Source organism: Netta rufina (assembly GCF_964035555.1).
Source record: "Netta rufina genome assembly, chromosome: 14".
NCBI lineage: Eukaryota > Metazoa > Chordata > Aves > Anseriformes > Anatidae > Netta > Netta rufina.
The window spans coordinates 9,759,586-9,774,613 of record NC_140137.1 but is presented as its reverse complement, the minus strand read 5'-3'; the positions used below and the strand labels follow the sequence as shown (position 1 = coordinate 9,774,613).

The following is a 15,028-nucleotide window of genomic DNA, read 5'->3' as shown; positions in this document are numbered from 1 at the left end:
CAGGACACCCCGACCCACCCCATCCCCTCCCCGCAGCAGCAGCCCTGCTTCTGCGTGCACGAAGCCTGCGCTTGCACTCCTGCCTCTAGCTTTAGCTACGGACACAGCTTTATTTGACCTGTCCCTGTAGCTTCTGGGCTTGGGGACCCTTCCTCAGCCTGCAGCACGGCGAGCGCCTCACGCTTTGCCTGCGCTACCCCGGAGGCAGCCCCACCGCGGAGCCGTGCCGCAGCTCGGCACCACCCGAGCTGGTCGCTGGCGCTATTGCTGACCCTAAACACAGCTCCCGATCCCTCTCCTGCCTTGTCCTTCCCTGCTCTCCTCCATCCCTCTCCCCTCCCCTCCTCTTCCCCGTCCATCTCCTCTCTCCCCCCCCCTTCCCCCGCGCAGGCGCCGGGCGGGTGGAAGATGGCGGCGCCCGTGGACCTGGAGCTGAAGAAGGTAACGGGCGGCCCGGGGGGGCCCTGCCCAATGCCCCCTGCCCGCCCGCATGAGGCAGCGCTGCCCTGCTGGCCCCTTCCCCTCCCGCAGCCTCCGGCCCGGCCACCCCAGCCTCTCCTTGTGTTTGCTCTCTCCCCCCCGCAGGCTTTCACGGAGCTCCAGGCTAAGGTGATAGACACGCAGCAGAAGGTGAAGCTGGCCGACATCCAGATCGAGCAGCTGAGCAAGACGAAGAAGCACGCACACCTCACCGACACCGAGATCATGATGCTGGTGGACGAGACCCGCATGTACGAGGGCGTGGGCAGAATGTGAGTAGCCCCCGGTGCAAGGCCTGGGCCTCGTGTTCCTCTGTACCGCTGGTAAATGGCTGGTGGGTGCCTCTTTGTAGGTAAGCGAGGTGGCAGCCCTGTGGGTGAGGAGATCTTCGTGGCCTATGTATGTAAAAGGCCTCCAGGCTGCTGTCTCTTGGGAGAGGTTTCTTCTTGTTATGAAGAATGTGGCAGCTTTCCCTCCCCTCAGGATTCTCTCAGTCTTTCTGGGAGTACAGCGAAGCTTACTGGGGTTTATCAGTCGGGGTTTGCTGCTCTATGCCTTTAGGAAGGACTGTTAGGAGCCCCCCTGGTACTTCTGCTCGTGTTGGCTTGCTGGCTCGGCTGCTCTCCGTGATGGTCTCGTTTGCCACGACTTTGAATTTTATAATCTCAATTAGCAAAACAAAGTTCTAAGGACAAGCTGCATTTGTGAGCAGCAAGGGAGGCTCTCACAGTCTGTCCAGCTGCGATTGTTCTGGGTATAATTTACATCAGACTCTGTGGACAGCACCCATGTGCAGCTGACGTGCTCAGGCCTTTGCTGCCACACGTGTTTGTCTGCAGGAGAGCTCTTTGCAGTGTCATGTCAGTGCTGGCTTGTCTGGATTTAAACCTTGAAAGTGAGCATGTCCCAGTGCACCCATGGAAAGCTACTGCCACGTGTTGGATGGTTGCTGAAAGAAACACCTTAAGCTAGAAGTGATATGTTTTGGTTAACATTGCTGATGCACCTCTGTTTGACTTCAGCAGTCCCTTGTAGAAGTTCACACAAGCTGGTTTTAGATCTGGAATGCAAGCTTACTCACTGAATGGTGTGGCTCCCAGTAAATAAATGTCTCCATGTAGATGAACTAAATTTTGGGTTTGCGTGGAGATACCAGTGACCTGGAAAGGAAATAGATTTTGTTCTCTCGCAGGAGGTGACTGGTGCAACCTGGTCAGACTGGAGGCTGTTCATTTTTGTCACAGAGAAGACAGACTGAGGGTAGATAATTCAGGAGTTGTCAACTTTTTTTTTTTTTTTTTTAGGGCTTTTTTAAAATCTGAAAGCAGAGAGTACTTCTTCAATATGGAGAAATGCTTCAAGATTCCTTAAAAGCATGAGTGTATCAATCTTTACAGCAAAGTAATGTTGCTTGTGAATTAAACAGTATTTCCTTGCTAGCTGAAATGCGTTGTCCTGCTTTCTGCTTCCAGCTTATCAGTAAGAGACACTCACCTTCTTTGTCCCCAAAACCACTTACATTTTCTCTGTGTGCAGCAGCTGTTGGAGTGACAGTCTTTTGGGGAATTTTCTCTTGCTTACCTTTCAATGACCAGATAAGGTGGTTTAGACTCTGCTAGGTGGATTTGTGGTCCTGGAGGATTGTAGAGGTGCCACCAGAAAAATATGGTTTGTGTTATGAAAGTATTTAAAGCCTGAACTTGTAATGAATTTTGTTGTGGTAGTCATTATGTAAATACGGATTAAGAGAGTATTCTGTTCGCAATACTGAATAAGTTATTTATATATATTTTTTTCTTCCCCTTCTTTAGCCTGATGCAGTATTTATGTGAGCTCAGCCTATACTGGCCATGGGGCTGAAATCTGCTTTGCAAATTGGTAGCTGTGTTTTGGTATGCTCTGTGTCACTCGCTAATGCGATGAACTCACACCAGGGACAAAAGACTCTTCCTGGAGCCCACTCCATCCCGTCATAGAAAACTTCTGGCTGAAATCCGGGCATTTGGATAAATTGGTTAAAGCTGTGCTTGAGCAGGAATTAAAATCCAAGGGCAGTCTGGCCATTTATATTTCCAAGGAAGTGGTCATTACAGTTGTTTTGTCTTTGTAATCTGTGTTCTATAGAGTGAAATTGGAGACTTAAAAACAAACAAACAAAGCAAAACAAACAACAACAAAAACACACACACACAAAACACCTTGTTGATTTAATTGGCTTGTATGGATATGTGTTTTTACACACCTTTGGGTGCTGGTGATGTCTTCAACACCTGTGATTTGTTTTGCACAGTTTAGCATTATCTCATGTGACCAAAAGAGGCATAGATGTTTTCTGTAAATAATGTTAGAACTCCAGTAGATTTCAGTTATCCAGAAAAGATTGGTGTTGGTGTCAGTATCAGCTCTGGTAATTGGAGCTCTTCTGACAGCTTGCTTGAATAGCTAAATTCTTGAAAGTAGGTTTGGTGCTTCTGTTCCTGCACTCAACTTTTTTTTCTTGTTTTACTTCACTTTTTTTTTTTTTTCCCTTCCGTCTTCTTTTCTTCTTTAACCCACTGAAACTGCTGCTTAGAATCTGACTTCTGATAATTTTTTTTCTTCAGCTATATTAATATGTGGTGTGTGCATGAGGGTAGCACATGCACTTCTATTGAATGAACTACTCCAGGTCTTTGTGGAAGTGAAAGGTCTGAGGCACAGTAGTGATGTGATGCATCCTGGGAAGAAGTCTGCCTAGTTCTGTATTTGTTTCTGCACTACATGGACCGTAGTTGTGTGGTTTCTGTGCTCTGAACCTAGAGCCTGAGCCTGCTTCCTTTCTGAGAGGCTTTTCTTGCACCACTAGTGAATGTGAAAGTCCACTTGTTCCAAAACTTGTGTGGGTGAGTTCGTTTTTAGTTTTTACTTAGTTATTATTGCAGTGTGTATAACACGCACAAGCCTTACTGGCCTCCACATGTGGTGCTTGATTTACTTTTACTATAGCTATTTTTGTTTCAACACAAGAAATGTCAGTGCCACATAGTATGAGATGATGAATTGCTGTGTACTGTACATGTCTATGAGGCTAGGATATCATCTGAGTAGTGGCATTGTGCCAAATACATTGCAATTCTCTTACTTCATACTCTTTCGAAAGGCTTGTTACGTAGCCTGAGACAACTACTGCTGTGCTGGACTTCTGCTTAAGCTATTTGTGAACTGATATCATCATACTGCTTTGAGAACTATGCTGAAAGTTTAAGTTTCAGAATCCTGTCTGAATATTCAGACCTTTCCCTTTACATTCTTTTAACTATTAACCTGTACAAGGTTCTTATTTAGAGAAGAAAAATGTCAAGGGCTTATGCGAGGCACAGTGAGGACAGCACTTCAATTTTTCATGCCATGCCAAAATAGATGCTCAGTTTTGGTTTGACATTGCTTTATCATCAGTGTTCTCTCATTTGTTGTAGAAATAGACTTAAAAACGAAGTGCAATAAAGTAAAAATCAAGCAAATACTGCAGCACAACTTTATATTCAAAGTTTTCTGTGAGTATACCATTTTATGGGAACAGCTGTAATGGTGTAGTTTTCATTGTTTCTTCTAAAAGTGACTCAGATTTTTGGTGGAACCATCCACAAGTGAAAGCTGAAGGAGGATTAAACGTTCTTGATCATTTGTGAGATTTAAATGCATTCCTGTCTTTAGCATGAGCAATCACTCAGGTGATGACACTTTTTTGGATACAGCTGCAAGGGCTGATTTTATTGTTGTTTTTTTGTTGTTCTGTGGATGGGATTGGTGTTAGATTTTACCAGCACAGATCACTGCAGAATATGGTAGCTGTACCTTCCTGCTCATACTTCAAAAACTCAGGGAAGTGATGGACATGCAAGGCTTAATCCTTATGGTTCAGTTACTAACTATAGGTCGGTCTGTGAAATCCGAGTGGCTCTCTGTTGCCCATCTCTTCAGATAAGGCTTTGTCCAGAGTTCAGCACTGAAGCCCAGCTGCTGAGAGGCTGATGGGTGCTGTAATACTTAAATGAATCCCATGACAAGCATGTTGCTATCAGCCTCTGGCTAATACATAGATGATAAAATTAAATCTTCCTTATCTTGTTCAACATCTTCATCGACAACCTTGATGAGGGAATAGTGTCCACCCTCAGCAAGTACGCCGATGACACAAAGCTGGGAGGAGTGGCTGACACGCCAGAGGCTGTGCTGCCATCCAGCGAGACCTGGACAGGCTGGAGAGATGGGCAGGGAGAAACCAAATGAGGTTTAACAAGAGCAAGTGCAGAGTCCTGCACCTGGGAAGGAACAACCCGAAATATCAGTACAGGCTGGGGGACGACCTGCTGGAGAGGAGCTCTGAGGAGAAGGACCTGGGGGTCCTGGTGGACGACAGGTTGGCCATGAGCCAGCAGTGTGCCCTGGTGGCCTAGAGGGACAATGGGATCCTGGCGTGCATTAAAAGGAGCGTGGCCAGAAGGTCAAGGGAGGTGATCCTCCCCCTCTACTCTGCCCTGGTCAGGCCTCACCTGGACTACTGGGTCCAGTTCTGGGCTCCCCAGTACAAAAAAGACAGGGAGCTCCTGGAAAGAGTCCAGAGGAGGGCCACAAAGATGAGATGGGGCCTGGAGCATCTTCCCTATGAGGAAAGGCTGAGGGACCTGGGGCTGTTCAGCCTCGAGAAGACTGAGAAGGGATCTCATCAATGTTTACAAATATCTGAAGTGTGGGAGACAGAGGGATTTGGCCAACCTCTCTTCAGTGGTTTGTGGGGACAGGACAAGGGGCAATGGCCACAAGATGGAGCCCAGGAAGTTCCGCACCAACATGCGAAAGAACTTCCTCACGGTGAGGGTGACGGAGCACTGGGACAGGCTGTCCAGGGAGGTTGTGGAGTCTCCTCTGGAGGTATTTGAGACTCATCTGGACGCCTACTTGGGCATCTAAGGATTTTGCTCTAAGGAACCTGCTTTGACAGGGGGGTTGGACCCGATGATCTCTTGAGGTCCCTTCCAACCCCTTCAATTCTGTGATTCTGTGATTTTGCTGTTGAAAAAGTCAAGATTTCATTTTCCACAATGTCTAATTAAGTAGAATCAATAATGTGAGAGAAGAGTACCATTGGTATCAGTGGTTCTCAGTTAACTGCTGGTGGTAGAGGGATCCAGGGAGTTCAGACTGCTGGATTCTGCTTCAAGATCAGAAAGGGAGCTTGTTCTGATGGTTCCCTTGCCGGCTTGGCATCTTTTGATGTCTCAAAGATGTTCTTCTTCCCTGTTCCCCCACTTGGTTCTTGATCTTACTCCTGCTGCCCTGGGCTGCTCACTTGTAATCTGGATATTGTGGTCTAGTTATAGCTCTCCTGCCCTGCTGCTCTATGTAATTGCTCCATGACACACTGAAACTTTAGAGAAGAAAAGATTTTTATAGCTTGCATGCAAAATGCTTATCTGCTAAATTCCAGGAAATAGCTGCATTTTTTTTTTTTTAACAAAAAACAAGGACAAAAAAACAGCTTTGACAGAGAACTGGTGTAGAATAGACACATCAGATAAGTCAGTATTTATCAAATGTATACACAACAGAAGAAAATAGTCTTAAACTATAAATAACAGCTAGCTTAAAGAATAGCTGCTTTTCTCAGCCTTGCTCAGAACCTCTTGGTTGTGCTCCCCTACCTACTCTGTGAGCATTGTGATAGAAGGTTACTGAGTGAAGGGCTGCAGTTTTTACTTGATGGTTTTCTCCCTTGCCTGGAAATACGTAACTCTTCAGGAGTACATTTGTGTTGGGTCTTTGAGTATGAAATTCAGACAAATCTGTTCCATTTGCATCTTCTTTTTCCATAGTATTTTCCCTACCTGTTACCTCGACAGGGGCTCCTACAGAGGAAAGAGCTACCTGGGTAGATGTAAAGGAGATAAAATCTCAACTTAGAAGATAAGAGGCAGAACCAAGACAGACTACTTGTGCAGGATGCCATTCTAGATGGAAGAAGTTGTTTGATCTGCTGTGGTCCAGAGGCGTTTTGTTATAATATATCTAATGTATTATAATGCAGGTGCCAAAGCTTTCAAGAAGTCTTGCACTTCAGCTGTTTGGACGTCATATGTTGTGGGGAGCAAGGACATAGTAAGGCACCTTTGTTTTGTCCCAGCCTCCAAAAACGGGAAATCTGGGATCTCTTGTTAAATGCAAAAAATTTGTTGCTTCAATGCTACAGGGCTACCTTTGGAAGAATTCTGTACAAGTATTAAATATTTAGGGAATAGAATAGTTCAGTTGGAAAGGACCTACAGAGAACATCGAGTCCAACTGCTTGACTGCTGCAGGGTTAACCAAAAGTTAAAGTGTGTTATTAAAGGCATTATCCAAACGCCTGCTTTTGTAGCTGGCTGTGCCAAATGCCTGCAAAAATGATGGAAGATGGCTATCTTATTTTTGCGCTTAAAATGTCAGTTTCATATTTTGTAACGGCAAAGAACTTCTGCTTGTTTTGACGCTTACTGGATTTCAAGTACTGTATTTTGAGCCTTTTTCCCCCATTCCCCACAGGAAATTTTGAAATCAAGGGTTAGAGTCCCTGTGGGAAATGCTCAGTGTTAAAGCATTTCTTTCAGAAGATAGATCTGTTTCTGTGCTTTAGCACAGGGGTTTAAATGGTGCTTTCCTGTGGCAGAAGAAAATGACCAAATTAGTGGACCAGAGAGGTACTGGAAGAGTCCCTGTTGTGTCCGTGTGGTGCCTGGGAATGCTGTTCCAGATGTGGTACCACTGTGCTGTGTGACAAGCTAGCCTGACACCTAGGGCCCTAGGGCTGGTGAGTGGAGATGCCCAGAGCCCGTTCCCAGTCTGATATGCAGATTTAAATATAGTGTATAAAATGTATTTGGAACAGTCTTAATACAAATGATAAATCCAGGTCTGAGCATCCTTTGAGCTAGCTGCCTGCTCTTGTTCAGAATCTGAAAGTAGGAAGATTAAATTAATATCCCCTACTCCAAAGCAGTGAAGCGAAATACGAGGACTCCAATACTGTGGGATGTGGTTATATTTTACATAGCTATAATGCAGAGATGCAAGAACCAAAGTGCTTAATTCAGGAATTCTGCAACTGCTATCTTGAATTTTTGTTTTCTCCAGAACTATGTGCTGAATTGACAGAATGTTTCACCCAGTTTAAAATAATAATAAAAATAGAGGGGAAAGCAAGCAAACAAACAAAAACAAAAAAACCACACAAACAAATAATAATAATTAAAAAAAAAAAACAAACACATACATACTGGGAAGGAATGATTTTCTAAAACAACATCCATTCTTTTTGTTCTTAGTGATTAGGAAGCTGTAGTGTGATTGTTTTAGTGCTGGCTAATTTAAATTTAGCATCTCGAAATAGGTCTTCTGACTGGAACAGTTATCTTGCATCTACTTCTGTGCTGTTTGCTGTATTGGTTTCTTTGATGTTCTGTTGATTTTTTATAGCAGGATTTGTGGTATGCAGGAGTGAAGGCTGTGTTATTTAAGAACCATAAATGGATGCCTGGGTCTTCATTCTCACTCTGGCATTTCAAAAGGAAGATCCTTTTATGTCTGTATTTTCACTTTTGATTTTGTGTGCCCAGGAGGAGAAACAAAGCATTTTTTTTCTTGCATCTGGGTATGGATTTTCCTTTCAAAAGAGATGAATCCGGATTTTGCTGGTTTTCCTATATAGGTTCTTAGTGAAGGGTTGCTGTTGAGCAGTGTAAATATAAGTTTGCAGAGTACAGCAGTGTTTCCATGTCACTTCATTTACCACTACAAAATTCATCTTTCTGATCACTGAAGTTTTACCAATAGAAAAACTTTTTTTTTTTTTTTAATAGAAATGACTTCAGGATTGGTTGACAAAGATGTTTGTGTTCTTTTGCTTGCTTCTGTTTCCCTAGGTGCCTATTCATTTGATGTTTTTTGTTTGTTTTAGCTGTTCTTCCTAAGAAAATTGGGACATTGTTGAAAATACTGGATGCTTTAGAAGTGGATCTGGACATCCTGTTGTTAGAGGGAATGGCTTTTGTTTTCTGCAGCTTGCAACTTTCAAATTTGGTACAAAATAAACTGCAGACAATCGATTTGAAGTGCATACTTTAGTAGGTACGTTGTACTCGTTTGAGTTTCCTTTGCTTTAACAAGCTACAGGTCATCTTTGCTACATACTAAAACTTACTATAAAACAAAAATAGAAGATAAAATTTCTAAACTAGGGATATACTGAGGAAAAACAATTCATGGAGCTTTTACCATCGTGAACTGCAGTCATGCTTGTGCTGTTTTCCACACGTGGTTTGAATCTCGTCTGTTACTCATTCCTGTATAATTAAGAGGAATCATTTTTTTTTTTAAAATTCCATTTATCTTGAACGAGCATTCAGAAAGAATGGATGATGTCCTTTAAAAGCTGACCACAGTAGTATTTTATTATTTTTGGTTGTGCTATATTTAATACACACTTCTTAGAGGTGTATTCCTTTTTTTTTTAAAGAACCAAGTATGAACAATGGTATAATTCTACCATCTAGTTAAGTGTCTGGCAATGCAGAAACTGCTGTTTATGAGCTGTGTTACTATCTTCATTTGAGGTAATGTAATACCCTGTAGCTATTGACACATTTTCTCCCTCCTTCCCCCCCCCCCAAAAAAAAAAAAAAAGTGAAAAGTCAATGTAAACACGGCCGGAGGTGCAGAACAAAACCCACTGCCCCTCAGCTGGACGAGATACGTGTTGAGGCTGTGGGGAGTTTAGAGGAAAGCCAACAGTATGGCATTTTTGTTTTCCTTTAGCTCCTTAGAGCAAATAGGTTTATGGCTGACAAATGTTCATCTGAGTAAAAGTTACGCTTCTTGTGGCCTGTGTAAGACTGCCTTTGGGCTGCTGCCAGTGCTGCTAATCCCGTCTTTGTGTTCCCGTGCTGTCAGGCTGAGTTTGCACAGGTTCTGCTGCCTGCCTGTGGTTCTGCTAGCACGCTTCTGCTGCATCTCTCTCCCAGGTGTCCCCTGGCACCTGGTGCAAGCACCTCTCCCTGGGTGCAGCAGTGAGCCCTACACTAGAATGTGGTCATTTGCAATCCTCCCAATAAAAGCTGTGGCATTTGTGTTGCTTTATGTTCCGTGCTGCTTTGGCAAGGGGAATAGTTGCATTTAGCTGCACTGAGTGACCTAGCGAGACAACTGAGCGTTGAAATAAAAGAAAATGTAGGAAAAGCTTCGACTGCTCTGTTCCAAGTGAGCCTGTTCAGGAGCTACTTAAGGATTCTGATCTGTTGAATGGGAAATTCAAATCAGACTGAAAAATGTGAAGCCTTTAGACATGAAGGGTGGCAGCACCGACTATAATTAGTCATGGCTTTCCTTTTTTGAATTTGCTTGCTTGTCTGATTTGGGACGGGGTAATTCATCTAGGATGACTAAAACTGGAATTTGCTGTGGTCTAAGCCGTGCCTGTTATGAGCTGCATGGGGAATCATTTATAGCAGTGTAAGCAGACCCTGGGAGAGTAAAATGGGACTTCTGGGTGCTTGCAATTGTGAACAGCCGGTTCCTGTTCAATCAAGCTAGATTGCTTGGGATCAGCTCATTGGAAGCCTCTCTTTCATTGGCTTTGAACAGTACTTAAAATGCATTAATCTCCTACTGAGTGTGCTCAAAGCTTGAACAGCAGTGCAAGTTCAGAATTAAAAAGCGTCTTTAAATAGACAAGGGCATGACTGGGCTTAGCCCAACTTCTCTCATGGAGGAGCCTAATGAAAAGGCTTGGTTTCAAGGAGCTGATTCTACCTGCAAGCAGCTGTGCAGTGTTACAACATGGCATGTTAGTTTCCTTTAGAGGTACAAGAAAGGTGTTAATATTACAGGTTTGTACAAAGTTGCTAGTTTTTTTCTGTATCATAGCGAGTTTCTGTATCATGTTTTCCAAATTCAATGGGAGCTGTAAAGCTGAAGTTAGAGTGACCCTTCCTGGGAGTTGGAAACCTGAATGAATGGACTTCTAGTTGTGTCATTCATTGTTATTCTGGCAAAATAGGAACTGGAGCTTTCCCACCAGTAAAACTGCCTCTCTCCAAAGTGCGGTGTAGGGATATACATCAATACAAGGCTGTTTTTACCCTGGTGCCCCATGCAGGTTCTGGAAGTGCTCACAGCAGACCAAAGCAGGATGAGGAGCTTTGCAGCCATGCTTGCTCCTTCCCTGCAGGTGCTGGGGCTCTGCCCTCGTGCTGCTTGGCCTGAGCCCCAGCACGGGGCTGATGTGTGCAGGGCAGTCGAATGCTCAGACCGTGGCCACTGGAGTGATTTCCTGAGCAAAATGCTAGTGCCAGCCCTGCAGGTCCTTCACGTGGCTCCCCGGGGATGTCTGCCTCTTGCAGCCACTGGTGTCCTGTTAAAAACACGTGAATTGTGGTTACCTAAGCAAAATATGAAGAGGAGAGAGTGCTTGTGTCTGGGACAGATGCCCGACACCAGAAGTTTCAGACATATGGGCTGAAGGTTGAAGTTGCAAGTAATTGAAAATCGGGGTTCTTAATGGAAAATCTTCACCATGAGCATTGCTGTTACTCCACCTTTAATAACTTTAATAACTTGGATGTCATAGTAAAGGCTGGCTTGTGCTGAACAAACATCTCCATAACCTCATTCGTTAGGGGATGGATATTTCAATATCTAACACTATGTTTTAAAGTCAAATAAACAGTACGTTTTGGTGCAAACAAACTGAGTTATGGAATTACTTACACCCTATGAACATCACTCTGTGGGTGTGTGCGTGTGACACAAAGGAGCAGCCAGATGAAGCTGACAGCACTGCTGACCTGTGTAACTGGACCCCGAAGGCCAGGGTGGGAGGGAGTGCTGGATAAACCCTGACAAATGGGGCTTCATATCTAGAGATTTTGAGCTGGGAAGGGTGCAAGATTTCTTCGGAGGGAAACAAGCATCTAGTCCCACAGTGTTATAAATTGCTTGCTGTGGCTTAGAGAAACAAAAAGCCTGATGTGGAGCTAGCAGAGGACTCTAGGAAAGAAAATAGAAGCAAGAGGGAATATTTAGAGTGAGGTTTCTCTTTCAGTTCCCTTGTGCTCTATTTTTGTTCCGTGCATTGCTCTTTAACAACTAGTAATCACTGGGATACCAGATCACGTAGATACAGATGGTTCAGAAATACTTCCCAGTGTTACAGAGCTGTTTGTGTTGGCAGCCCAGATCTGGCTGAATACGGCTGTCCTCGAGGACCCCAGTCCATAACTTTCTTCTCTGATTTTCATTGTTTGGTTTTGGGCTTTTACTTCTATGCGGGGGTGCTGGATATATTGCTAAGTATCCGGAGTCGAACATGTTCTGCTGTTTTTAGCCATTCCCTTTAAAATGAGTGACCAGATGAGACTTGGTGAATCTGCCCAATATGACCCAGACATTCTTGGTATTATTTAACAACAGGGAAAAAGCTCATGTGGAGAGGATTGTCGTCAAGCTTTGCAATTAACACCATGTTGTTGAGTGGTGTATTCTGAGTCATCGCTTCATGGTTGATATTGTACGTGTCGTGTCCGACAGACCTGCCTGGTGTGTGCTGTGACCTGCTGGCTGCATCTAAGTGAGAAAAGCTTCGTTTCCAGTGACCACAGTTACCTGGAAGATTTTTGCTGCTCGTCTTCTGTGGACTCTCAGTACTTAAAAGTCATCCCAAATCAGGGTACAAGCTCTCAGAGCTTGGAGCCTCTTATGATGGACTTGTGGAATGGTCCATGGAGGAAGTTCTTCAGTCCCTGAAGTTACTGTGTTTGAAAGGCTTGTTCACAAACTCACGCAGGAAAAGCTAAATTCTTAAAACCTCCCATGGTTCTTTCATGAATTTAAAAACGCATAAATAACCAAATCTTACAGAACAATGTGACAGTGATAGTGCCTTATTTTCCTGGGTTGGTGAGGGGAAAAAACGATCAAGTTGGTGTTTTAGTTAGAGTAACCAGAATATTGAAATCCAGGTTAAACTTAAACTCTGGTTTATTACAGGTGCCCTGTGGTACTTCTTACCTAAAGATCAGAACAAGTACTGTGTTTTTCTGATGGCTGCTGTAAGCCAATGTATTTCCTTTGGTAAAAACTTTGGCCGAGATCTTCATCATCTTGTGTGTTCCAAGCCAGAAGCTAAAACACTGATGAGCCCTTTGAGTCCATACAATGTTGGAAAGTGAAGGCCTGGATTTAAATAGTTAACTGTGGGCTTGAACTGCAAGTGATGACAAACTTGTGAAGGATGCTGCTGTCTGAGCCATTTGGTCTGCTTCTGAGCCAGCTTGTGGACCCACACAGGTTCCAGTCCACTGTTTTCTGGCTTAATAAAATCGGAGTAGTATTTGTGTCCAACTGCCCGCTTGGGGCTCGTCAGTGCTAACTTCAGCCATCCAATTTTAATTTACTGTTGCAAGTCTGCCAGAGCGTTGCAGGAGGCTGGGAGGGGGTTATTTTCCCAGATGACTGCTGTTGACATTTGCAGAACAGGAGTGAAGTCAGCCGCCCGTTTGTTCGAAGTGCCCGTAACCTTTCCAAGCCTGCAGGGATCACTTCAGTGTCACGTAGCCCTTCAGAGATCTTCCCAGCTGCAGCACGAGGAACATTGATCAAGCTGTATCAGTTCAGTTTGCTATTTAGGCTGGAGACTTCACTGGAACTAAGGCTGTTGACACTACTCTACAGTTGGGAAGCTGACGAGGAGGTATTCCCTTCTTCTTTGCCCATCTTGAGTTTTAATTTCCAACCTGTTGTACCTACCCACAGTTCTGCTTTCATGCATTTCAGGAGTGGATGTGACAGGCAGTTCTCTTTTTTGCTATCGTGATGCTGATGCAGAGTAGTCTGTTTTCAAGCCAAGCAGCAGATACCATTTATACTCAAAGAACATTGTCCAGGCTCTGAGCAAACCCATTAATAATATCATTCCTTCTGGGAGTTGGCACTACCAAATGATTGCAGACTCTTCTGTCGTAGACAAGGAATGCTTTCTGATTTTGCACTGTCTAAAGCTGTTCACGGTAACTGTCCAGGCATGAGCTCGTGTCACCTGGCAAGACGACACTGACCCAAACACTCAGCACTGCTGGGGGGAGACCTCGACCTCATTGGTATGACACAGGGAGGCTCCGTCTAAATCCCCTGAGGGACTTTCTAAGTAGGGAAGGGGCTCATCTCCAGCTTGTACATTCTTTATGTCTGGAAGGAGGGAAAGGCAACCATAGAGGGATCCTAAGATTTGTCTGAACTTAATTGTCCTTTACTTCTTTGCGGGATGCCAGTGCCATGTGCTTGGGAGGTGCTTTGGATGCTTTTGGTTCTTCTGAGCACGTCAGGCAGCTTTTGCATGCTGTCCAACGGGACACCGTGACTGAGACGTTACAGATGCATCTTTCAGATCCCTTTGGCAATTAAAATGCGGAACAAATAGAAACTAGTGGCTGCAGTTGCAGTTAAACAACCATTTCCAACCCTGTAGGAAAACGCTCTGAATTTAGAAAACATGGGAATTTGGAGTTCAATGAGGGTACATGTTAAAGCTAAGCCCTGAGCAGTAGGAGCTGCGAAAGTTCGAATGAAGACAGGCGAACCATGTCTCTGTGTTTCTGGTGAAAGCACCTTGCCTTGTAGAAAGCTTTGTTTTTATGGTACAGGTTCATTTAGCTTGCAAGCACTAAAATGGTGATGTGCGGCTTTTAGGTGATGAAAGAGGCCTCCTTGATTATACTTCTATCCTATTACGTGTTAGACTGCCATTGGTGAAAATGTCTGTGATGGATACTTTATAGGAAAGAAAGACTCCCATTGCTAGTTGTATGCAAAAACTGCTTTCAAAATATTCACGGACACTGAATTGGAGAGGGTGATCCATGTCGATCCATTTTCTTCCTCCAGAATAATGGGTGAGATCAGTGAGCAAACCGTAAAGGCCAGCCTGGTTTCATGGCAGTTATTGCAGCCACAGAATCCCAGAAACATAGAACGGCTTGGGTTGGAAGGGGCCTTGAAGATCCTCTGGTTCCAACCCCCCTGCCATAGGCAGGGATGCCACCCACCAGGTCAGGTTGTCGTGTTGCCTGGCTACTTGCATCATGTTTGTCCACTGGGTTGATGTTTCAGTGGTATGCTGTGTGTATTTTTCACATGTTAAGATCTATTATGAAGACAGAAGGTTGGTAAGTATTGTAGGGTTGATGAACAGAAGGAAAATCTGGAGTCTATTAATTTAACAGTGAAGGTTTTTATTTGGGGTTATTAAATAACTATCGTTTTTAGTAGCTGTCGTGGTTCCGCTCGAGTGGGCAGCCGAGCTCCACCACAGCCGCTCTCTCACTCCCCCTCCTCAAAGAGGAATGGGGAGAAAATATGTGAAAAGGGCTCAAGGATTGAGATAAGGACTAGAAAATCACGCAATAATTATTGTAACGGGCAAAACAGACTCGGCATAAGGAGATAGTAAGATTTATTGCCTACAACTAACAAGCGAGAGAAGTGA

The 15,028-nt window shown here is 44.2% G+C and overlaps 1 protein-coding gene across 1 annotated transcript in view; it reads left to right on the top strand.

Annotated features, from left to right (window-relative positions):
• Positions 1-327: 327 nt before the first annotated feature.
• PFDN1 (prefoldin subunit 1) overlaps positions 328-15,028 on the top strand; it is a 32,482-nt gene continuing 17,781 nt past the window's right edge. Inside the window, exons 1-2 of the mRNA XM_084295539.1 lie at positions 328-441; positions 586-752. Coding sequence (XP_084151665.1) covers positions 409-441; positions 586-752 — 200 coding nt within the window. The 5' untranslated portion in view covers positions 328-408. The remainder of the gene's footprint in view (positions 442-585; positions 753-15,028) is intronic.